General features: G+C 34.1%; 1 protein-coding gene and 1 long non-coding RNA gene across 2 annotated transcripts in view; one reads left to right on the top strand and one right to left on the bottom strand.

Annotated features, from left to right (window-relative positions):
* LOC148108413 (uncharacterized) overlaps window positions 1-24,884 on the top strand; it is a 129,788-nt gene that overhangs the window by 27,538 nt on the left and 77,366 nt on the right. The window lies entirely within an intron of this gene.
* LOC123801226 (phospholipid scramblase 2-like) lies at window positions 6,934-21,454 on the bottom strand. The gene is made up of 6 exons (XM_045811164.2): window positions 21,362-21,454; window positions 16,374-16,416; window positions 13,395-13,597; window positions 11,294-11,455; window positions 10,188-10,349; window positions 6,934-6,963 (listed from the first exon to the last, which is right to left on the bottom strand). The coding sequence occupies exons 1-6, from the start codon at window positions 21,452-21,454 to the stop codon at window positions 6,934-6,936; spliced, it is 693 nt and encodes a 230-aa protein (XP_045667120.2).

Genomic DNA, 24,884 nt, shown 5'->3' on the forward strand with positions numbered 1-24,884 from the left:
AAATGAAAAACCAATAATTTTAGAGGTAGATACATGATTGAGGGGTATTTAAAGAAAATAAGAAAAATGCTACTTAAATACTGATAAGAAAAATATTTTTGAGAGTAGTTCCTAAACTTGACTGCACATGAGAATCACCTGGAGAGTTTTAAAAATTCCTGTGTGTATGTGGGGGCAGAAGGCAGATGGGAAATTTCTATGCCATGAACCTAAAATTACTCTTCAGAAAAATCTATTTAAAAAAAAAATCCAGTACCCAGGCTGTATTTTAGATGAATGAAATAAATCACCGGGGATAGGTCCAAAGCATCAATAGCTTCTTAAGCTCCCAGGTGATTCCAATGTGTAGATAAGTCTGAGAGCCACTGCACTGTTCTAGTGCTTGTCATACTTGAGTGACAAAATTACCTGAGAATTTGTTAAAACAGATAGGTCTAGGGTGGGGCCTATGAATTTGCTTTTTAAGAAATCCCCTGATCATGTTAATGTTGCTGATTCAAAGACCACACTTTGAGTAACATTCTGCTCTAGGAGGGAGATTAAAGATGAAGGAGAAAAAGGAGTAACTGAGTGGGTAAGATGCTTTGTCAGGGTGAAAGCATCTGCGGAACACCAGTGGTTTCTCGCCTTTTTGATGGGAAGAAAGGTAGGTGCCTCTTCTTTTGTGACAAGATCAAAAAATGAAAGTACGAACATGAATTCAAATAAATTTGTTGATGGATTACTAGGAAGTTAAGGAAGGTCTGCTTTGATGACTTCAAGCACTTTATGCTGGTACTAGTGGTATAGGATGGCCACGTGTACCTGACACCTACATAGTCAGGAATTGAGCATCTACAATTTTTGATGTTGTGTTACAATGAAATTCCAGACAATGACATCCAGGTTACATTGATGTACGTAACCAAGACATATTAGCCCAAAAAGTGTGAGCAGTTATAACCATTAATTCTAAGATATTTTTCTCACATAAAAACCAGGAAAGCAGTGCTATACTACCAGTGTGTCCAATATCTGCACAAAAACAAAGATGACTCTTTTGCTTAGACAAAGGACCCAATAGACAAAAGTCAATAGACTTTTGGTTATAAACATATGGAATCCATGCTAGGCCAAACTAATCCAAACCCAGAACTTCTCTAGTCATCTAGTAGTTTGAATGCTGATAATTGTCCAAAATTATCCTACAAAATTTGCTTGTGGAAAGAATGCCAACTGATCCAATTGCATTGCTAGGAATAAGGATTCCTACATGATGATTGTGGAACAGTTCTGAGAACACAGTCATTCAAGGGTAGAAAGGGCCAGCAAAGTTGACATCTCACATGCATATTCAAAGGCAACAAATACCGAAGTTCTTGGTAGAGATGGGCAAGTTCCCAGTGATGGTTCCTGTGAGCTGACATAATTGTTATGGTTTCATTAAATCAATGATGCATTCTATAGGATATATCTGAAGATCCCCAACCATGATGTTGAAGGGTGGGCCATTTGGATGATTCCAGTGATCCTCTAAAATATTCAATAGGCCTTCATTATCTGCACAACTGGGTCCCTTCAACAGCTCATAGAATTCTAGCTGAAATGTACTCTAGTGCAAAAGTTTTCAAAGTCCCCCTCAGCAGTAGCAATAGCTTTACCTGGAAACTTGTTAGAAATAAAAATTATTACCAAACTTATGGAATCAGATACTTTGGGGTTGGTGTACAGTGGTCTGAGTTTTAATAATCCCTCCAGATGATTTTGATGCATTCTAAAGTTTGAGGACCACTATTATAATGAATGGCTGGAAGTTAATAACCAGGAGCACTGGGGTTTCCCAAAAATGGCAGCACTCATCTGTCAGCGAATTATTTTGGTAGATGACTTGGAAAATATTTTCTAGCATAATCTACTTTTCTCAGAAAGTGATAGGGTGCCATATCCACATTCATAGTTGGTGAGAGTAGCAGGTAATATATTTTTATGCACAATAATATCTTATTTTGAAGTACATTTTTAAATTCCTGTCAGCTTATTCTAAAACTCTGTTGGATTTGTTCTGTAAGGCAATTAAAAATCTCATTTTCTCCCTATCAAATGTATTCACTGGCTGATAATTTTGTGAGCGTATGTGAGCCCCACATATTTACATATTCAATAATTGAAAAAAAAAAAAACAAGGCACCCAGTTAATGCTGCTTCTTGGCAGTTTCACATTCAGAAAACAAATACAACAACAAACCCACTCCAGCTCATGTAGCTGTTACTTTCAATAACTGATAGAAATCCAATACTCTTTAGAGTATCAATAACAATAACAACAATACTTAACTCAAGTACCCCCTGGCTCAATAGCTTCCTACCAGGTATTAGCAGGACGTCACTACTCACCCAGCCACTTCTCATAATGTCATCGAGTCATGCCAGATAGTATACTCTAGAGGTACTCAATGTGTTTTCAAAAGGCAGTCTGTCCTTGTTAGTTCTCCCAGTGTATACTGTTCTCTGTTTCTTGTGCTCTTGCTTCCATTTCTATCTCTAAAATCATCTGAAGAAACCTCAACTATGCCATGACCTGTTATGAGAATGTCGATGTTCATACCAAGGACACTCACTGGATGTAGGTGCTGTCAGAGCTCCTGATCCTCAGGGTGCTAGAAGAGTATCACATTATCTATAAAAGTAGAGCTAAACTTTGTCCCTGAAACAATTTCATCTGTGTCAGAATGCCCACATGGTGTCTTCTTGATCAATTTTACCAGCTTCTGACCCGTAATGCCCAAATCATAAAGAATGAGCACTGTAGCTTATACTTAATCTTCCTATTTCTCCTGTAACTGTTTTATTGCATGAGATGCATTTGATAAGTTGTGAGCTGAAGATAAGTTTATCTTTTCCAACATATCCTATCTAAATAGTTTAGAATCTTGTACTGGAATGTAAACATTGAAATCTTAATGTTTTGTGCTTAGACTTTGGAAGTCTGGCTTCCAATATGAAGCCTGGCTTCATAAATATTCAATTTTAACATCCTTTTAACAACTTCAGACAAAACTCTAAAAACGTGTGTATATCTCTACAAATGGGGCAAACAAACAAAATACCAGGTTGTGAACAGTGAATTAGTATTTCTTCATATACTAATGTTCCATTGTGGGTGTATGAATATCCGAACTATCAGCATTCAATTAAATGTGGCTATAATAGTGCTAATATATACTAAGCATTCAGTATGTACCAAGCATTGTGCTAAAATTTTCTAATTTTATGTTCCAAAATGTGCTTTAAGTAGGTGCTTTCACCACATATAAAATTTAGAGGGGCTGAGTACCTTGCCCCAGTGATGCCAAAGCCTGATCCAATCAGACCTGGATGGAGAGGGAAAAGTAGATGTGTCTTCCAGGGGCTTCAGGCAGATAAGTTTCACAGAAAGGAACTGTGAGCGAGACAGATAATTTGGAAATTAAATTGCTCCACAAAATTTGGGAGTAAAAAATCATGTTAATTTTCCTCTTTATTTTTTTTTTGTTTGTTTGTTTTAAAGATTTTATTTATTTATTCGACAGAGATAGAGACAGCCAGCTAGAGAGGGAACACAAGCAGGGGGAGTGGGAGAGGAAGAAGCAGGCTCATAGCGGAGGAGCCTGATGTGGGGCTCCATCCCACAACGCTGGGATCACGCCCTGAGCCGAAGGCAGACGCTTAACCGCTGTGCCACCCAGGCGCCCCCAATTTTCCTTTTTAAATTAACTTTGTTCCAAGTCTTTTCTCACCTTGCGGTAAGAGATTCAGCCTTATGTTTGTTTGTTTGTTTTTTCCTGAGGGTGTGTGGGCCATCCTCCCACTAAAAGTTTGTGAAGACTCCTGGGGAATGTTACAAAGTATAGAAAATTGGTGTGTGTGTGGTGGGGGGTGGCACCTGTGTAGCTCAGTCAGTTAAGCAGCTGCCTTCAGCTCAAGTCATGATCCCAGCGTCCTGGGATTGAGCCCTACATCAGGCTCTCTGCTCAGCGGGGAGTCAGCTTCTCCCTCTCTCTCTCTGCCCCACTCCCTGCTCGTGCTCTCTCTCTCTCAAATAAATAAATAAATTCTTAGAAAGAAAGAAAGAAAGAAAGAAAGAAAGAAAGAAAGAAAGAAAGAAAGAAAGAAAGAAAGAAAGGAGGGAGGGAGGGAGGGAGGAAGAAAGAAAGAAAGAAAGAAAGAAAGAAAGAAAGGAAGAAAGAGAGAGAGAAACGAACACTGGGAGAAGTTCATAGACCTAAGTCCTATTGTCCTTTTGAAAGAAAGAAAGAAAGAAAGAAAGAAAGAAAGAAAGAAAGAAAGAAAGAAAGAAAGGAAGAAAGAAAGGAAGAAAGAAAGAAAGAAAGAAAGAAAGAAAGAAAGAAAGAAAGAAAGAAAGAAAGAAAGAAACGAACACTGGGAGAAGTTCATAGACCTAAGTCCTATTGTCCTTTTGAAGGCAAGGGAAGACCTAAGTCCTATTGTCCTTTTGAAGGCAAGGGAATATGGTGTTCTATATGTGAATCTCCCAGGCCACAGCTGTTATCACAATAAACATCTTTAGGAGTATACATGGATCTATTTACCACTGCATTACTAAAGGGGAGTACATGACTCTTAAGATTTGAGTCACTTCTGACTCGTTCACATTTTTGATTCCATCTTTCTAGAATGACCTAGGTAACATCCATTCTAAGCATGAGCTTTTGCAAACAAAAACCTGCTATTTTCTTGTGCAGAGATCCATATCATTAGGATAGGATTTATCTAGAACATGAAATGACAAGCCCTTGTGACAAGGGCTGCTTTATCCAGACACTTTTGTAAAGAAGGAAAAATAACCTTTGAGTGGAAATAGTCAGGCCTCATTTTATTACATTTCACTGAGTCTTAGTCTTTATCTCTTTAGCTTCCCTTAAGACAGTATCTGTGTAGTTCTGGTGTAGGATGACCTGTTCTTTGGCACTTGTCTGTCATTGAAACCTGCCGTATCTAAGAGGCATCATAAATAATAATTAGTTAAACAATGAGATAGAATTGAAGAACAAAATCACATGTGAAAAGCTGTTTCATAGGTAACACTGCCTTAGTCAGTATGGGATGTTAGAATACATGGACTGAGTGGCTTATAAACAACAGAGATGTATTTCTCACAGTTCTAAAGGGTAGAAAGTCTAACACAAAGGTACGGGCAGATTAAGTGTCTGGTGAGGGTCTACTTCCTGATTCATAGTTGGCTGTTTTCTTGCAATAATTTTACATGGTGAAAGGACAAAGGAGCTCTCTGGGGCCTCTTGAGAAAGGGCACCAGTGCCATTTGTGAGGGCTCCACTCTCATGACCTAATCATATCCCAAAGGCCACCTCCAAATACTATTACACTGGGGATTAGGTTTCAGCATATGAATTTTGGGGAACAAAAACATTCAGTCTAGAGCAAACACAAATCAAGAAAAATCACCTGTTAAGTAATGTGGTAGATTGTAAAAAAAAAAAAAAATGTCCACAGCGCCTTCCATTAAGAAGACCTCTTTCAACATCCCTTGAATGTGGATTTAGCCATGTGTCTTATATTGGCTAATGGGATTCTAACAAACATGTTGCAAGGAGAGGCCTGAATAATGCTTGAGCCTAAAAATGTGTTCTCTGGTTGTGTTTGAAACTCATCCATCATATAAAGAACATAGACTAGCCATGAGGAAGTCTAGACACAAAAGCCTATCTTAAAAAGAAAAGTAGATATGGCTTTTTCCAGTGGAATGGATTAGATCTTATACATGGAAAACTACACATTTTTTAAGAGAGTAGGACAAGTATAAACTAAAAGAGACGGAGACAGTTGAAAATGAAAAGACACTTCTCCAACTTTCTGTAGGTAGGGAAAAGGCTGCAAATTCTACTCCATTAAAAACATGGCCATTTCATTTAGAAAAAGAAAAATGTCTCAGAAGACAGAGCTAAAATCGCGGAGGGCACAGCCATGGAGAGCAATGAACTAAAAAATAGAGAGCCACTGCCCAGAGGGCAGAATAGTCTCTGTCTCTACCATAAGGGAAACTGGCAACTCATGCCCGTCTGAATGCTAAAGTTGCTATTGACCAGCGACTTCTATGAGGATTCCATTTTTTATTGTGGTTATTTTGATCTTGGCTCACTGTCAAATGGTAGGTGTATTTATTTAGTTTTGAAGTCTTTGAATCAAGGGAGATATATCCATGTATCCTCACTTGGGTTCACAAAAGATGCAGATCATGTGATACTGGACTTGAGACTGAGGCCATAATTGAAGGAGACCTTTGGGAGTTCTGAGAGGATTGAGGATATTTGGCATGTGGAGAGGACGAAATAATTGTGACCATTGTTATTAATGATCACATTAATTGTGATATTATACAATGTTCAATTGTGGGGGATGGGGAGGATTAAAACAAGGCCATAGTATTCTGTTGTAACTCCCATAAAGAAGTTGAGTCTATTTTTCCATTCCTTGAATCTGGACTTGGCTATGTGACTTGCTTTGGCTAATAGGATGTTTGTGAGTATAACTGAAGGATAGGCTTGAAATGAGCTTGAACATTTAAGCTTGTTTTCTTGATGCTTTTGTAACATGGTTATGTGTAGAAGCCTTGGCTAGCCTCCTAGAAGATGAAAAGTAAGTGACTTGTTTCTCCTATTACCTCTGACAACAGCTAGGCATATGAATGAGGCCATCTGGAATAAGACAGTCCCCAGCCAATCTGTGAACTGACTGCACATGCAAGAGTGTGAGACAGGTCTTGACCTGGAGAAGTATAGAGCAGAATCCTGGGATAAATAAAATATCACTTTAATTTTCAAAATTTTGGTGTGGTTTATTATGCAGAAAAAATTATACAAATAATTTTAGTGAAATAAAACTTTATTTAAATATTCTCAGTGAAAGTTGGTTAATTTTGCTGAAAGCGGGCAAGACTTATGACCAGAGTTCAAAGTACATGTAGTCCTAGAAAGAAAATGAAAAATGAATGTAATTAGGTTGGTTTAATAGTAAAAACAGGTGCAGATCTGAGACACGAGAGTGATTTTAGGGTCCTGTGTTATAATAATGTGATTATAAAACATAGTAAAGCAGAATTCTGAGTATCAGACCTATGAGGAACCCCAAGTTCTAAGGAGTAAGAATGAATGTTTGGTTACTCTCAAACACACCAGAATAATAAAGTTGAATATAAAGGCTCTTAGAGAACAGCAACTAAATCTACTTCATTTTATTTATATATTTTTCATCATATACACTTAATATAAAAAAGTATAAGAATAGAGAAGGGAAAAAGTTATATTTTCAATTCCTATAAATCTACTATTAATATTTTGATTCAAATTCTTTCCAGACACACACAATTGGCATTATAATATCCTTATTATCCTACAATTTTCACTGCATAATATATCCTGAGTATTCATGCAATTAAAGTTTATTTATTGAATATTTAGTTTGAGTCTTTAATGTTCTGTTTTAGAGCTATCTCATAATGTGTTTAATAAATCTCATACTTTAAATTTTAGGTTGTTTTAGTTTTTTAAAATTTATTAGAGTGATGTTTGCTACATAGAGTATACATTGCTATTTACTAGAGTACACATAATTATTTGTCTGCATCTGTATTAGTTTTTCAGAAGAAAGTAATGCATATGAAATAATGTGAACATAACATTAAAAACTTTAATGGATATTTTCAGTTTGTTCCCCCCAAATTGTAACTGTACCTCATGACTGTCTGATATCCTAAACTTTCATGAGCATTGAAAATTTTTCATTGGAAAAATGAAAAGGGATATTTCATTGTTTTTTTTTCTTTTTGCTTCTCTTCAGATGTTTTTGAAAATGTTTTCTTATGGTTATGGGTTATTTGTATTCCCTCTTTTATGGTTGTGCGAATTATTTTTTTATATTCATTTTTCATTTTGGTTGGAAATTTGATATTTTTCTTCTCATTTAAATAAAATTTAATATAAGGAATTTTTCCTTGGTCATATCTGGAACAAATATTTCCTTTATTGTTTGCTACTGAATATTTAATACTATAATTTGTTTTAGTGTACAGAAGTTTAAGATATTCTAACTTACTAGTCTGTTACTTTATGATTTACTTTAAAAGTTCTTTTCCATCTAGAGACTGGGTGGGTGCTGTTTGTTCATTTATCTTTGGTCAATAATTCAAAATCTCCTTCCTTATACTTCCTTTGGGTTTGTTCTGTTCTTTTACTAACTTTTTACAGATGAACACTTAGTTCATTAATTTTCCACTTTTCTTCTTTTCTTCATTTGTTATTTACAGTTATACATTGCTGTTTCACTTTACTTGCATTCCAAAAGTTTTGATATCATATTTATCTTATTATACCATTTGATACATCTTCAATTTTATTATGCATTACTTTTTATCCCTGAATTATGTACACATTTCCATATATATAAAATATTTTAAAATATGTATCTTTATCAATTTCTAATTTAATGTTATTTTCTCTGACACCAAGGTCCAAGTGATACCAATTACTGAAATTTATTGAGACTTGCTTCTTGGATCCATTATGAGAATAATTCTTGTAAAAAACCTTTGTTTGGAAAAACTTATATTATCTACTTGTTTAATGCAAAGTTGTACATGCATCCATTAAATCAGCCTCGTTGATTTTTTTTGTTCAAATTTTGAATAATTTTACTGAGGTTCTGTCTCCTACATCAAGTAAAAATTGAAAGGGGTTCATAAATTTCCCACTGTGATAGAATTTACTATTCTTTAACTATATAACATTTTCCTCTATATTTTGAGGTTGATCTTAAGCTCACACAAACCAAGAATAATTATTTTTGGGATGCCTGGCTCAGTTGGTTAAGCATCTGCCTTTGGCTCAGGTCACAATCTTAGGGTTCTGGGATTGAGTCCTACATCAGGCTCCTTGCTCAGCAGGGAGCCAGCTTCTCCCTCTGCCTTCTGCTCCCCCAGCTTTATTCTCTCTCTCTCTCTGATAAGTAAGCAAGTAAATAAATAAATAAATAGATATCTTTTAAAAAAAGAATCATTTTCTTTTGAATAGAACTTTTATCATAATGTAGTTACATTCTCTAGCTCTCTCTACTAATGTTTTTTGACTTAAAATCATTTGTTTTTGGTATTAACTTAGCTTTACTAGCTCTTGTGGTTAGTATTTTTCTGTTACAGTTTTACCCACCCTTTCTTTCAATTTTTTGTCATTATTTTAGATTTGTTTCCTATTAAGAGCCTATGGATAATTTAAAATGTAATTTAACAATTTTTATTTTTTAACTTGCAAGTTTTTCCCATTTACATTTATTGTGGTTATTATAAAATTATATAGAATATATTTAATTGACATCTTGATATAACTGAATAGGTATTTTCTACCATTTTATTTTCTTAAGGTTTATTTTTTTATTTGAGAGAAAGAGAGAGAGAAAAATGCTAGTGGGGGAGGGGCAGAGTGGGAGAATCTCAAGCAGACTCCCTGCTGAGCCCAGAGCCTGATGTGGGGCTTAGTCTCAGGTCATGAGAGGTCATGACCTGAGCTGAAACCAAGAGTTGGATACTCAACCAACTGAGCCACTCAGGTGCCCTTTCCTACCCTTTTAATTTTCTATTTCTGTTTGCCCCACTTTCTTTATGATCTTTTCTCCTTTTTTCCCCCCAATGGGCTTTTTAATTTGATTGAATTTTCTGTAATTTCATAATATTTACCAAATGAAGGTAATTTCTTATGTTCATTTTTCCCCAAGACCCAATTATAATCAAAAGCAATATTTTCCTTTTTGAAATGTCTACATATCTATAGTTTCCAAATTAACAATGATTACTTTTTAAGTGAAATGTACAAAAAGATACTTATAAAATTTTAAATTATAAGAAATAACAGTAAGTTGCAATGAACACGCCATTTTGTTCCTATTTTCAGCAATTTAGTCTTGTTTTTCATTAAGGCAAAGGATTTCAACTTCAGCGATCACATTTACAGGATACTGTAGTTTTTACATCCTTTGCAATTCAGTGAACACTGAATCCATGATATGATTTTGGGGGCTTAGAACTAGACCCCAAAAGCACAATTTGCAGTTGATCTAAATGATTTTAGGAAAAATATTAGCAAAGGTGCAATGGTAATCTCAGAAAATTCCCTTTTGGCTAAACAGAATAAAAATAGACTCACAATGAGGAAACTTGCTCCAAGCATCAGTGCTTTTATCTTTACATCAAGATCAAATGGAAACTGGATTCCAAATTTATCAGCATTGGTAGATAGTTCCCTAATAAATCCAGCCCATTTTTTTGAAATCTTACCAATAACTATTTCTTCATCCAGAGACAATAACTAAAAGAAAAAATATATATATAATCTTAGGTACAATCTCTAAAATAAAAAATAGGTATTCCTATATCAATTTTAGTAATTAAATATAACCCATTTGAGTTATAATCATGCTGATTGTATTCTGCAATAAATATGTACAATATGGACACATAATAGCATGGAAAAACACCTACAGACAATATCTACCTAAAAGGAGATTTTCAAATTGATAGTATACAACAGATTTTACAGTTCACCCTTGAATAACACAGGGGTTAGGAGTGCTGACACCCCAAGGCAGTTGAAACTCTGTGGGTAGCTGTTGATCCCCCCAAAACTTAACTAATAGCCTACTGTTGACCAGTAAGCACCTAAAAATCTAACAAAATTGGGGGCATATAGGTGGCTCAGTCAGTTAAACATCTGCTTTTGGCTCAGGTCATTATCCCAGGGCCCTGGGATCAAGCCCTACATCGGGCTCTTCGCTCACAGGGAGTCTTCTTTCCTCTCCCTCTGCCCCTCTCCCACTTCGTGCTCTCTCTCTCTCAAATAAATAAATAAAATCTTTTTTTAAAAATCTAACAAAACTGTATCATGGCAGTTTCAGAATTTTATAAAAATTAATAATATATTATTTATAATTAATGCCCAATTATGTCATTGTTCATTGCAATAAAGTTTAATTTTCTCTTCCAATATTCCTTGAAATATTAAATACCAAACTTGTTGTTTGATAACTATATACTTGAAGTATAGGTTAAAAAGATGTCTTATAAACAGCATAAACATGTAGGGCTTAATGATACAAGGAAACTATGTATTAGAAATTCAATTTAAAAAATAGTCAAATGGTTATAACATCATGATAACATGTTTTTATTTTATCTTAATCAAATTTAATAATGTATTGCAAGATAATCAAATAACTAATTTGAACATGATTATCTTAAAACGTAACTACTCACAGTAAAATTTAGATCTTTGAGACAGCTGGAAACCACACATGGCCCTCTGATTTTCATTATATCCTCCTTATTCTCATTTTTTATTTTAAACATTGGCAAAAATGGGTGAAAGTATTGGTACACATATCCAATTTTTTCACCAGGAGGAGCCTCAACTTGTAGCTACAAGAGATTGAGAAATGTAGTATTGATCAAATGAGATTTGTTTGATTTGTAAGCAACAAATTAGTTATGGGCTACTTATTAGCACTTTGTACATATATGAACAGAACTTCTGTGTTTAAGGCATGCCCTATATTTGGGAATGGACATCGAAGTGAAAAAACCCAGGATTTAGATATTGAGACCCCTGAGGTGAGACCTGATGCTGCTGCTCACTAACTACATGAAGTGTAAACATATCACCAGACTCTCTGAAATCATTGTCTATTTGCAAATGGGGGGATAATAATAATTTTTAGGTGCTTATGAAGATCACTTTTTAAATTGCCATGTCCATAAGACATGCCTTAAAATAGTCACACCAACAACTGTTTTTATTACCAATATGCCAAGAACATTTGTCCCTTTATGCAAATGTAAGTATGATTTCACTAAATACTTTGTTTGTTTTGATTTAAAGCCCAGTTCAGGGACTGATTATTTAAATCATGGTATACCATACACATGATGGGTTATTATCCAGCCATTTGTAAGAATGGAAGAAGCCCTATAGATACTGATGTAATCTTCAGGTTATATTGTATGCATTAAAATATTGTAGAAGTGGGGCACCTGGGGGCACCTGGGTGGCTCAGTTAGTTAAGCATCTGCCTTCTGCTCAGGTCATGATCCCAGGGTCCTGGAATCAAGCTCCTCATTGGGCTCCCTGCTCAGTGGGGATCCTGTTTCTCCCTCTCTCTCTGCCGCTCCCCCTGCTTGTGCTTTCCCTCTCTCTCTCTCTGTCAAATAAATAAATAAAATCTTAAAAAAAAAAAAAGAAAAAGAAGTGGGGTGCTGGGTGGCTCAGTTCATTAAGTGTCCAACTCTTGGTTTCAGCTCAGGTCATGATCTCAGAATTGTGGGATCAAGCCCAGAGTCAGGCTCCATGCCCAGCTGAAGATTCTCCCTCTCCCTCTGCCCCTCCCCTCTCTCTAAAAAAAATTATAGAAAAATATCTGCCAATTATGTTAAAAAGACGCATGTATGCCATACAGATGTATGCATTACACAAATACTCATAGAATAATTCTGGAAGAATATTTAAACTCATAAAAGCAGTTGCCTCTGATGAGGAATTTAGAAGGCCTAAGAAACAAGAGTTTGAGAGGCATTGTTTCTCCAGAATATATTTGTCTTTCTTTCTCACTCTCTTTTTTCTTTCTTCCTCCCTTCCTCCCTCCCTTCCTCTCTCCCTCCCTCCCTTCCTTCCTACCTTCCTTCTTTCCACCATATGTAAGTATTACTCATTTAAAATATAAATGAAGATGCTAAGTCAAGAAGGTGGCAGTGGTGATGTAGTCTGTGAATCTTCTCAACCCTCTCATAGAAAAGAACAGAACAAGTATGATAACTCAACAAAACAAAACCGCTATCAAAGTCCTTATCAAAAGTTGACGGAAAAATTATAGCTCCACATCTCAAAATAGACGTAGATGTAGTGAAACGAATGACAACAATAAGATATTCCTGAGATCCAAGGAATCCAGATATCACCAACAAGAAAGGAAAGAAGGGGATCCCACTCAGTGAAAGTTCAAAGGACCAGTCAGAGAAACACAGCTGAAAATGGGATAGGATTTCACAGCCCCTAATTTGCAGACACTCCATACAATAACTAAGAAGCACATGCAGATAAATGCAAATAAAAAACAATATTTTGGAAAAGAAAAACTTCTAAAAATCTGAAGATCTTATGATCTACATTGCCTGAAAAATATTTACAGTGTTGTATATTATTCCAGCTCTGCAGATATGTGGTACAAATATATAATTTTCTCTCTAACATATTTCATTCCAGAACATTCTTTGTAGCCAAACCCAGTGTTTTAACATACTGCTCAGTTTTGAGGCTTTTTTGAAGGAACTCAAATACATTCTAAATCATATAGAAATTACTGACCTTTTGTAGGTAGCAGTTTCTTAAAGCTTTATGCATAGTAATGACATCACGGCCTACATTATCATAAATTGTCATGGTAAAAGATCTTGAAGGTCCACAGAGGTATCGGAAGAAACAATTACTTCTCTCTTCTGCAAAATAAATTCTCTGTCCTTGATTGTTCATGACTTCGTAATTTTTACTAGTTTCAAAACTACTGAGAACTAAAGAATAAACAATGTGGTAACTTATTAGTGGTGTGAGACTTATATAAGTTGCCTATCAAATTACCTTCAAATATTGAATGTACATTTGATAATAAACTGCTTGGCTTTAAGTCAGTTATCTTCACTAGTATCTTAGTTTCTCCTCACAGAAAAATGAATTAGATGTGCTTGCTACTCTCTGGTTCCTTTTACTGCTAAAATTCTATGCATAGCTTTTTCTTTATCATTTTTGAATTTTTGAGAAATTAACCCAATTTACTATTTTAATGTTTTGCATTATGTTAAATTTTACTCCTCTTCATCTTTTTCTTCTAGGACATGAAAAAGACACTAGGTGTTTAATCTGGATAATAGAAAAGACGAAAAAGTATTTTACTGATGCGAAATTGAGGGAGACAGTAAGCTCTTATGTGTTATCCACATAAGATAATAATCAAATTCATCTTTTACAAGAAAATAGAAATATTATATTTTATCCTAATAAGTTTACTTCTGTTATCATACAAACAAAACAGTCCTAGGGTTTTTTTTAAAAAATGCTTTCTACACCAAATGTTCATTACTGCACTACTTAAAAAGGAAAAGTAAAATGGAAGCAAAGTAAATATCTAACAATTGGCAATATGTAGTATCCCCTTTGAGCATTATTGTATTGCTATTTAAATTGTTGGTTTTAAGATAAATAAAAATAACAAAAACAACAAAACACATTAAATGAATAAATATAAAAAATTGCATGGACAATGATTAAAAGTGATTTTAAAAAATTCATTAAAAGAATATTTTTTAAAAGCCTTCAAAGGAAATGTATCAGTAGTTGTGCATGGATGATATTTTTCTCCTACTTTTTAAAATTTCAGGTGTTTTTGAATGAGTATGTTTAGTGAGTATATGTTACTAATATACATTTAGCATTTTGTTTTAATGTTAACCTTTGAAACAGGTAGTTACAGAATTTCCTTTTTTTAATGATTTTTGGGCATATGAACATAGTTATGTTTTTACATTGTATAAACATATTTGAAAGATGTTCTTTTTCAAAAATTATTTATTTATTTATTTGAGAGAGTGTGTGTGTGTGTGTGCGGGGCAGGAGAGAAAATCTCAAGCAGACTCCCCATTGAGCATGGAGCCTGATGTGGGGCTCAACCTCAGCATCTCAAGATCATGACCTGAACTGAAATCAAGAGTCAGACTCTTAAATGACTGAGCCCCCCAGATGCCCTGAAAGAGATCCATTTTTATTTAATATTCAAAGATAAATCATGATTCAATATTTATGAAAAATATTTTCTGCCTTTTAAATTTAATTTATTTTTATGAGTAGAAATTACATATGCATGGCACAAATTTAAAAATGCAAAAGAAGGTATAAAATTAAAAATAATTCTTTCTTCCTGACCTATTCTATTTCCTCTTCTCCAATTTTATATGTATCCTTCTAGAGATAGCTCAAACATATGCAAAGTCTAAGTATTTTTATATACACACAGGCATACACATAAACAAGCACACTATCATATGTACTTCTTTGTAATTGCTTTTTATACCTAGCAATATTTCTTGGGGATATTCTTAACAATTCTACAGAGCTGTCTCATTCTTTTAAATAAATGCACAATGTTGAATTATGTGAAAGCATCACTTAGAGTAGTAGTTCTCAAATTTTTAGCCTGCATCAGAATCACCTGGAGGGCTTGATAAAGCACATACAGTTGAACCCCACCTCTGGATTTTGTGATTTAGTGGGTCTGTGATGAAGCCTGGGAACTTGATTTCCAACATGTTCCCAGATGATGTTCATGCTGGCAGTCTGGCAACTATGCTTTGAGAATGACTAGTTTGGAGAATTAGTTCCATATAACATGGATGGTTAGTTTTTTTCTCAATATTTTTGCTATTTTACTTCTCTCATAACTTTTATGACTTCATACTGTGCATTTTATTTAAATATATTCACCCATATTTCAGGGAAAGCCCAGGTCTGACTCTTCTTTGATTTTCTCAAAATAGCTAGCATATGTCTTGTTCATTATAGGTACTCAATGGAAATTCTGGAATAAATGGTTATTCATAAAATAAATCATTCAGTGTAGGGAAGCAGAAAAAGCTCAAAGAAAACATTCATTTATAATATGCCTAGTTGAAAAGGTTTTATGAATTAAATCAAACCATAAGTGTCTATTTTAGTCTTAGATCCTTTATGTATAAAATGTAATGATAGTGATAACTATTTTTTTACTAGACACTGATTTCATTTTATTTACATGTATTATAGCTTCATATATGTGAAAGAAATACTTGTACTAAATTGAGATAAAGGTAAACAATTGCATTCTAAAGAACAATTTCTCAGACTTGGGAGTGGAATTGGACTGCCCAGAAACTTAATAGCATTCTGCTTCTACTAGTAGAATTCTTGAAGGATATGGAATCACTGCTTCTCTGAAATACCTGTATTTGAAGAATTTATGATGGGAAAACCCTTTCAGGAAATAGACTTGCTGTTTAGCAAGACTAAAAGTGCAGACTAGAATTTTCAGGAGTGATCTGGAGCTGATATGTTTGTCCTTTTCTATGAGAAGCTACTATTGCATTTATCTGATCATCAACTATGAGTCCATATATTCTATGTGTCTATATATTCTGTTCATATTTCAAGATTTATTTTTCCCCAGACACATGAAGCACTTTAATTTATAGGGAGTGACTGGACTACAGCACAAGAAGTTACATATTCAAGAGTGAATATATTAGTGTGTTTGGCACATACCTTCCAGAAGATCAAAACGTTGACACACTAGTAACTGATTTATCTAATAGAGTAGAAAATAAAAATAGGTGGTATGAAGTAATTAAACTGAATTTAAAGCACCTACCAAAACACATATACATTAATACCTATATTTAGGATATTTAAAGTAATTGATCCATTATCAACATCTCATTTTTTCTGTTAAATGTCATATATTGGTCTAAGTGTGAAGTGTTTTTTTTTAGCTGTCCATACACAGTATACTCTAAAAATGTTTCTTTGAATATTAAACAATTACAAGTACCGTTAGACATTTAGCCAAAGCAAAATTACAGATTAAATATAATTATAAAGATGTCTTAAATAGAAACCCAAACCTATCACAAAAGTAGGTAAAATTCCTTGATACTCTCTTTTGGAAAGTAAAGGATGAGAGGAAAAAAGGTCTTCCATTCCATGTGAAAGATAGTGAGGACTAGAAGAATTTACATGCTGTAAGTGATTTTCTGTGACCAAATTGATAGGGTTGCCAGATTTAGTAAATAAAAATAAAGCAAGAAAACCAGAAATCATAAAATGGGCAGAAGATATGAACAGACACTTTTCCAATGATGACATACAAATGGCTGACAGACACATGAAAAAATGTTCAAAATCATTAGCCATCAGGGAAATTCAAATCAAAACCACACTAAGATACCACCTTACGCCAGTTAGAATGGCAAAAATTGACAAGGCAAGAAACAACAATAGGAGAAAGGGGATCCCTCCTACATTGTTGGTGGGAATGCAAGTTGGTACAGCCACTCTGGAAAACAGTGTGAAAGTCCCTTAAAAAGTTAAAAATTGAGCTACCGTATGATCCAGCCATTGCATTACTGGGTATTTACCCCAAAGATACAGACGTAGTGAAGAGAAGGGCCATATGCACCCCAATGTTCATAGCAGCATTGTCCACAATAGCTAAATCGTAGAAGGAGCCGAGATGCCCTTCAACAGATGACTGGATTAAGAAGATGTGGTCCATATATACAATGGAATATTACTCAGCTACCAAAAGAATGATTTCTTAACATTTGCTGCAACATGGATGGCACTGGAGGAGGTAATGCTAAGTGAAATAAGTCAAGCAGAGAAAGGCAATTATCATATGGTTTCTCTCATCTATGGAACATAAGAACTAGGAAGATCAGTAGGAGAAGAAAGGGATAAAGAAAGGGGGGGTAATCAGAAGGGGGAATGAAGCATGAGAGACTATGGACTCTGAGAAACAAACTGAGGGCTTCAGAGGGGAGGGGGGTGGGGGAATGGGATAGGCTGGTGATGGGTAGTAAGGAGGGCACATATTGCATGGTGCACTGGGTGTTACATGCAACGAATGAATCATTAAACTTTACATCAAAAACCAGGGATGTACTGTATGGTGACTAACATAATATAATTAAAAAAATTATTATAAAAGAAAAAAGAAAAGGAAAAAAAGAATGCTCAGTTAAATTTTAATTTCAGTTAAATAATGAATAATTATTACTGTAAATATATGCCAAAGAATGCATGAAACACACTTAACCTAAAAAATATTTGTTTATCTGAAATTCAAATGTAACTGATTGTCTTGTATTTTATCTGGCAACCCTATGAAAAGACAAATGCAAAAAAGAGGGATTGGAACCACTTGCCACATGGTGGGTTACAGAGAATAAAAATAAACACAATATATGTGCACCCTTATGTGTATTGCAGCATTATTTATAATAGCCAAGATATGGAAGCAGCTCAAGTGTCCATCAATAGACAAATGGGTAAGGAAAATGTGGTATATATGTATACACAATGGAATATTATGCAGCCATAAAAAGGATGGAATTGGGCCATTTGAGACAACATGGATGGACCTAGAGAGTATTATGCTAAGTGAAATAAGTCAGGCTGAGAAAGACAAATACCATAAGATTTGACTCATAAGTGAAATCTTAAAAAAAAACAAACAAACAAATGAAAAGCAGAATGAGACCTATAAATACAGAGAACCGTATTTGTTGCCTGATGGGAGTGGGTGTGGGAAGTTGGGGAAAATGGGTGAAAGGGAGTGGGAGATACAGGCTTCTTATGGAATCAATAAGTTACAGGAATAAAAAGTACAGCATAAGGAATACAATCAGTGATTTGTAATAGCGATGGATGTAAAGGGACATATGATAGCTTCACTTGTGGTGAACATAGCACAATGTACAACTTCATCAAATCACTAAGTTATACATCTGAAATTCATATAACATTCTCAACTATACTCCAAACAAAACAAAACAATGATGAACTGAAGAGTCATTACATTGTTTATTTACACAGACCAACATCACTGTGAGAAAATACAATGACCAATCCAAATGCTGCCTAAAGGAACCATCTAGATTTCTTCAAAGCTAGTTTTGTAAATGTTTTTGCGAAACCGTATTGATAAAAGTACCCTTTGAGTTTGTAGCTGTCAAAGACCAACATGACTACCACAAAGACCCACGAGCTTGAAACAATGGAAACAGAAGCAGGTATTATACTCACACGAAGAGTTTAAATACTTTGTGTAATGAATACAATGGTTATAGAGTCAAAGTTATCTTCTAAGTTGAGGCTATTAGCCTCAAAGCTTTGGGTTCCTTTCTATCTAGTTTTTACTATTGCATTTTCTAGCTTCTTCCTGAACATTGGGAGGCGTGTGGGAGTCTGCAAGGGATACCTCACTACCAGAGTTTAACTGCATTTCTCTGCAAACACTGAATCAACAAAGGGCTTTCAGGGCTGCCTGCAGACATGTGTAGACAGAGAAAAAATAACAATCTAAATTCTGGATGAGAAATCTGAAAAGATAGGTGGCATAGAGATGTGAAAGTGTAAAGCAGAAAAGAAAATGTGAATGAAGAGAGGGTCAGACTGCAATCATCTGTGCAGTGGGAATGTTATTTCAAAGGAGGCAGGACCCTCTGGTGGATGTATAAAACTGGCCACACCATGAGAGGATTTGGTGTTATAGAGTGTATAAAATCTTTAGCTTCTGACTGCTTTTCACTTATAACCGTGGCTTATATTTTAAGATAATTAAAAAATAGCATGGGCAACACTCAGATCCTACATGGTATCTCTTTATGAGTTGTTGCTGTGTCCCTGCATACACAACGCTTAACTAGGTTTTGAAATCATTCTAGCATTTCTTTAAACCAAAAGATCTGGTAGCTGAGGAATTTCAGACATAGAGAAATTGGGATGGATTGATTAGATTTCCTCCTTTGCATGTAAGGGAGAAGTACTTATGAAATATACCCCCACTAAATAAGCTTGTTAAGTGTGAAATATGTGGAGACATACCTAGCTCACTGACACCTTCCAAACACTAAGAAATGGAATTACAACTTTTTATTTATTACGATAGAAAATATTAAAAAGTTTCTGCCATAGTTAAGGCTTCCTTAAGAAGAAACATTTCATTGTCTATTAATTTAAATGTGAAGTTTTAACATTTTTTTTTTGTAACCATAGGAAAAGGAAATGAAGGGGGGATAGGTGATGGGGATTAAAGAGTGCACTTGTGATGAGCAACAAGTGATGTATGGAAGTGTTGAATTACTATATTGTACAGCTGAAACTAATACAACACTGTTAACTGGCATTAAAATAAAAACAAGAAAAAGTAAATGAAAAAATATCAGTCTGTAGAATGTATTTTTGGTTCTATTAATAATATACTCAATATTTTGGTTCACAAAAATTTTTTAAAGACATTAAAAATAATTTTTTGATTCAGAGAGAAATATTGTACTGTACTTTGAAGTAAAAAAATTACTATAGTGTTTATCCACATTCAACATTTTATCTTCTTAGATTGATATCAGTTTGTGACAAGTTTATAATTAAGCAATGAAAATATAGATAACTTTTTTAAGAAGGAACTTATATACTCCTTAGTTGTGTTTTGTGTTTTTTTAAAGATTTTATTTTTTATTTGAGAAAGAGAGGGCAAGGGAGAGAGATTGAGCAGGGGAAGGGCAGAGGGAGAGGGAGAAGCAGACTCCCCACTGAACAGGGACTCTGAGGGCTCCATCCCAGGACCCTGGGATCACTACCCTAGCTGAAGGCAGTTGCTTAACCAACTGAGCCACCCAGGTGCCCCCTCCTTAGTTTTTAAGAATTGAAAAATAAGATGTGGCCAATGATTAATCATGTAAAATGTCAAAGATAATTATTCAGAAACAGCATAACAGGAAATTAAATCAGAATTGATTGAATAAACAAAATAGTAATTCAGTGTCATTAAATTTGGTAGAGAACTGGAGACATTTTCCTAGTATTGGTGTGCACATATCACATTTGCATACCAGGCTTCTAATACCTAAGCAGTTAGATGAACTGAAAATTCCTAAAGCCAGTTTTAATGTACATTCTGCAAAATCCAATTTCCTATTTTAAAAAGCAAGTATTTATTTTTAAGTGGACTTACCGGGAAATACATTTGTAAATCACAATGTTACATTATTGACAATGTAAATTTAAAACCTCAATCAAAAATTCAAATTCAAATTAAAATAAAATGTAAAAATCTTAATGTTACTTGATATATAGTATTTTAATCTATAGGTAATATTTTCCTGTAACACAAATTGTATTTTGAGACAAATTCATATTATTTATATTCATTATTTATATTCATATTATTGTTTATATTCATTTATTATCATTTATATTATTCATTTATATTCATATTATCATTCATTATATTCATATTATCATATTCATATTATATATATGAATTCATATTACATTTATATTCATATTATCATTCATTATATTCATATTATCATATTCATATTATATATATGAATTCATATTATATATATGAGGAAGCTGAATATATTCATATTCATATTATATATATGAATTCATATATATGAGGAAGCTGAATATATTCATATTCATATTACTACTACTCAGATAAGTTAAGAAACACATTACCATACCTGCATCAAATATTCCAGTCCAGGTGGACAGGTGGATATTGTCCCTGGTGCTTGCATCCATTGCATCGTGGGTGGAAGATTACAAAAAGCCATAACCAAGATTATATAAATGCTTGAGTGTGACAGATTAAAGAGACTTCTCTTTGTATCTATAAAATCTAACATGGAACAAATAACCTGGTTAGAGACAGTAATCAACTTCAACTTCACGTTTATTTTTCTTTATTTTATTATTTTCAACTGAAATATTTAGGGTTTTATTTATGCAGACTGTCTTTCAACTAAAACCAAAAAGGAACCTCAGGAATAAAGAAGTCCCAGCTAATACCAGTATCGTCAACTATGCAAATTGTTATACACATTTCTATGTGGCCCTTGATCTACTTAAATACACTTAAGTCTTAGGTTCAGAATCATTTGACAATGACTAGATGGACTCTTTCCCTCCAATGTTGAGAACAATGTTATGGTGGACATGACAACATTGTGTTCTGGATAAAGATCAGATAAAAATTTTTATACTGAGGTTTGGGGAAATACCTATCTGTAGTGCCGCAATTCTAACAAACTTAGAACAAATCTATTTGGTGTCAAAATTTTCTTTTTGGCCCTGATTAGTCTCATTATTCTCTGTATTTTCCTCAGGTTGTGTCAGAATTAAATTATGAAATAAATGCACAAATCCATGCTTCCAACTCAAAGTTTAGGAGAATGATTCTAAGTGCTTGTGAATATATTTAAGTTATTACAGAATTTATTACATTGTTTTGAGGTGGATATTGTAAGATTTACTTGCATTCAGGTACATTAAAATAAAAAAAGAAATGAGATAACATAAATGCAAGAGATAAACATCAATCATGATAAGGGAAAGATGTGTTTTGGAAAGATATTTACTACAGAATACAAGACTGAGTTTTAAATAGATTGCATTCCAAATAACCAGACTATGAAGTGAGAGCTGAGATAAAGAGAAATGAAGAAAGAATAGTAGCAAAAGGGAAAAAATGAAAACTGAAGAGATTTTTTTTTAGTTTTGCTGTTTATTTAAATTTTTATGATTACATTTTCAAGAACTGCAAAATGTTTTCCAAAGTGACCACACATTTTATATTACCTCTGACAATATATGAGAATTTTAATTTCTCAACATTCTTGTCAACACTTGCTATTGTCTGTCTTCTTAATTATAGACACCCTAGTGGGTGTAAAGGCGTATCTCATTGTGGTTTTGATTTACATTTCCCTAATGGCTAATTTTGATGAATAATTTTTCATGTGTTATTGGCCGCTTGTATATATATTCTTTGGAGAACACTGTCTTCAAATCCTTTGCCCATTTTACCTATGTTATTTGTCTTTTTGCTGATGAATTATGAAAGATTTTATACATTTTAGATTATGTCCCATTATAAGACTTGGAAATATTTTTCTCCATTATGTGGGTTGTCTTTCCACTTTCTTGATGATGTCCATTAAAGCACAGAAGTTTAAAATTTTTAATGTAGTCCAATTTATCGATTTTTGTAATTTTTGTTTGTTTCTACAAAAAAAGCTACCTGTGATTCTGATAGAGATTATTGAATCTGTAGATCACATTAGGGAGTATTGCTATCTTAACAATATCAAGACTTGAATTCACAAGGATCTACAAAATTTTATTTTAGATTTTCTTTAACTTCTTTCAACAATATTTTCTGATTTTCAGAATTTTATGCTTCTTGTAAAATTTATTCCTAAGTATTTTATTCTTTGTGATGCTATTATAAAAATAACTATTTTCTTATTTTTATTTTACAACAGTTCACTGCAAGTTTATAGAAATATAATTGATTTCACTTCATTTATTGTAAATACTGCAACTTTACTGAACTCATTTTTTAATTCTAATAATGTTTTAGTGGAGCCCTTAGGGTTTTCTATATAAGACTATGCCATCTCCAGATAGGAAAAAAAAAAAATTCTTTTCCAATTTAGATGATTTTATCTAATTTTCTTGCTTAATTGATCTGGCAAGAGCTTTTAGTACAATGTTGAATACATTTCACTTTATTGTGCTTTGCAGATATCACATTTTTTACAAATTGAATGTTTGTGGCAACCCTGAATCCAGCAAGTCTATCAATACCATTTTTCCAAGAGCATTTGCTCACTTCATGTCTCTGTCATATTTTAGTAATTCTCACAATATTTCAAAAATTTTAAAATTATTATTACATTCATTATGGTGAAATGTGGTTGATGATCTTTGATGTGACTACCATAATTGTTTTGAGGTGCTAGAAACATTCATTGAGTAATGCTTTTCTGTGTTCTGATTGCTCCACCAACAGGTCATCCCCCCTTTTCTCTCCCTCTCTATTGATCTCCCTGTTCTCTGAGACATAACAATATCGAAATTAGGACAATTAATAACCCTACACTAACCTCTAAGTGTTCAAGTGAAAAGAAACGTTGCATGTCTCTCACTTCAAATCAAAAGCCAGAAATGATTAAGTTTGGTGAAGAAGGCACGTTGAAAACTAAGATAGGTCAGAAGGTAGGCTTCTTACACCAAACAGCCAAGTTGTGAATGCAGAGGAAAAGTTCTTGAAGGAAATTAAAAGTGCTACTCCAGTGAACACATGAATAAAAAAGCAAAACAGCCTTATTGCTGAAATGGAGAAAGTTTTAGTGGTCTGGATTGAAGATCAAACCAGCCACAAACATTCCCTTAAGTCAGAGCCTAACCCAGAGCAAGGTTCTAACTCTCCTTCATTCTAGGAAGGCTGAGAGAGGTGAGGAAGCTGCAGAAGAAAAGTTTGAAGCTACAAATATTGGTTTATGAGGTTTAAGGTAAGAAGCTTTCTCCATAACTTAAGGTAAAATAAGTGCTGATGTAGAAGCTGCCCCAAGTTATCCAAAAGATCTAGCTAAGATAATTAATGAAGGTGACTACACCAAACAACCGATTTTCAATGTAGATGAAACAGCGTTCTATTGAAAAAGATACCACCTAGAACTGATAGCGAGAGAGGAGAAGCCAATGCCTGGCTTCAAAGCTTCAAAAGACAGGATGGCTCTCTTGTTAGGGGCTAATGCAGCTGGTGACTTTAAGTTGAAGCCAGTGTTCATAGACCATTCTGAAAATCCTAGCACCCTTAAGAATTATGTTAAATCTACTCTGCCCATGCTGTATAAATAGGAGAATCAAGCCTGGATGACAGCACATCTGTTTACAACATAGTTTGCTGAAGATTTTAAGCCCACTGTTGAGACCTACAGCTCGGAAATATAGATTCCTTTCAAAATATTACTGCTTATTGACAATGCCACCTGGTACCCAAGAGCTCTGATGAAGGTGTACAATAAGATTAATGTCATTTTCATGCTTGCTAACACAACATTCATTCTCCAGCCCATGGATCAAGGAGTAATTTTGACTTTCAAGTCTTATTATTTAAGAAATACATTTTGTAAATCTATAGCTGTCATAGGTGGTGATACCTCTGATGGGTCTGGGAAACGTATACTGAAGACCTTC

The sequence above is a fragment of the Ursus americanus genome, chromosome 20 (genome assembly GCF_024610735.1).
Source record: "Ursus americanus isolate L20-20 chromosome 20, mUrsAme1.1.p, whole genome shotgun sequence".
Classification (NCBI taxonomy): Eukaryota; Metazoa; Chordata; class Mammalia; order Carnivora; family Ursidae; genus Ursus; species Ursus americanus.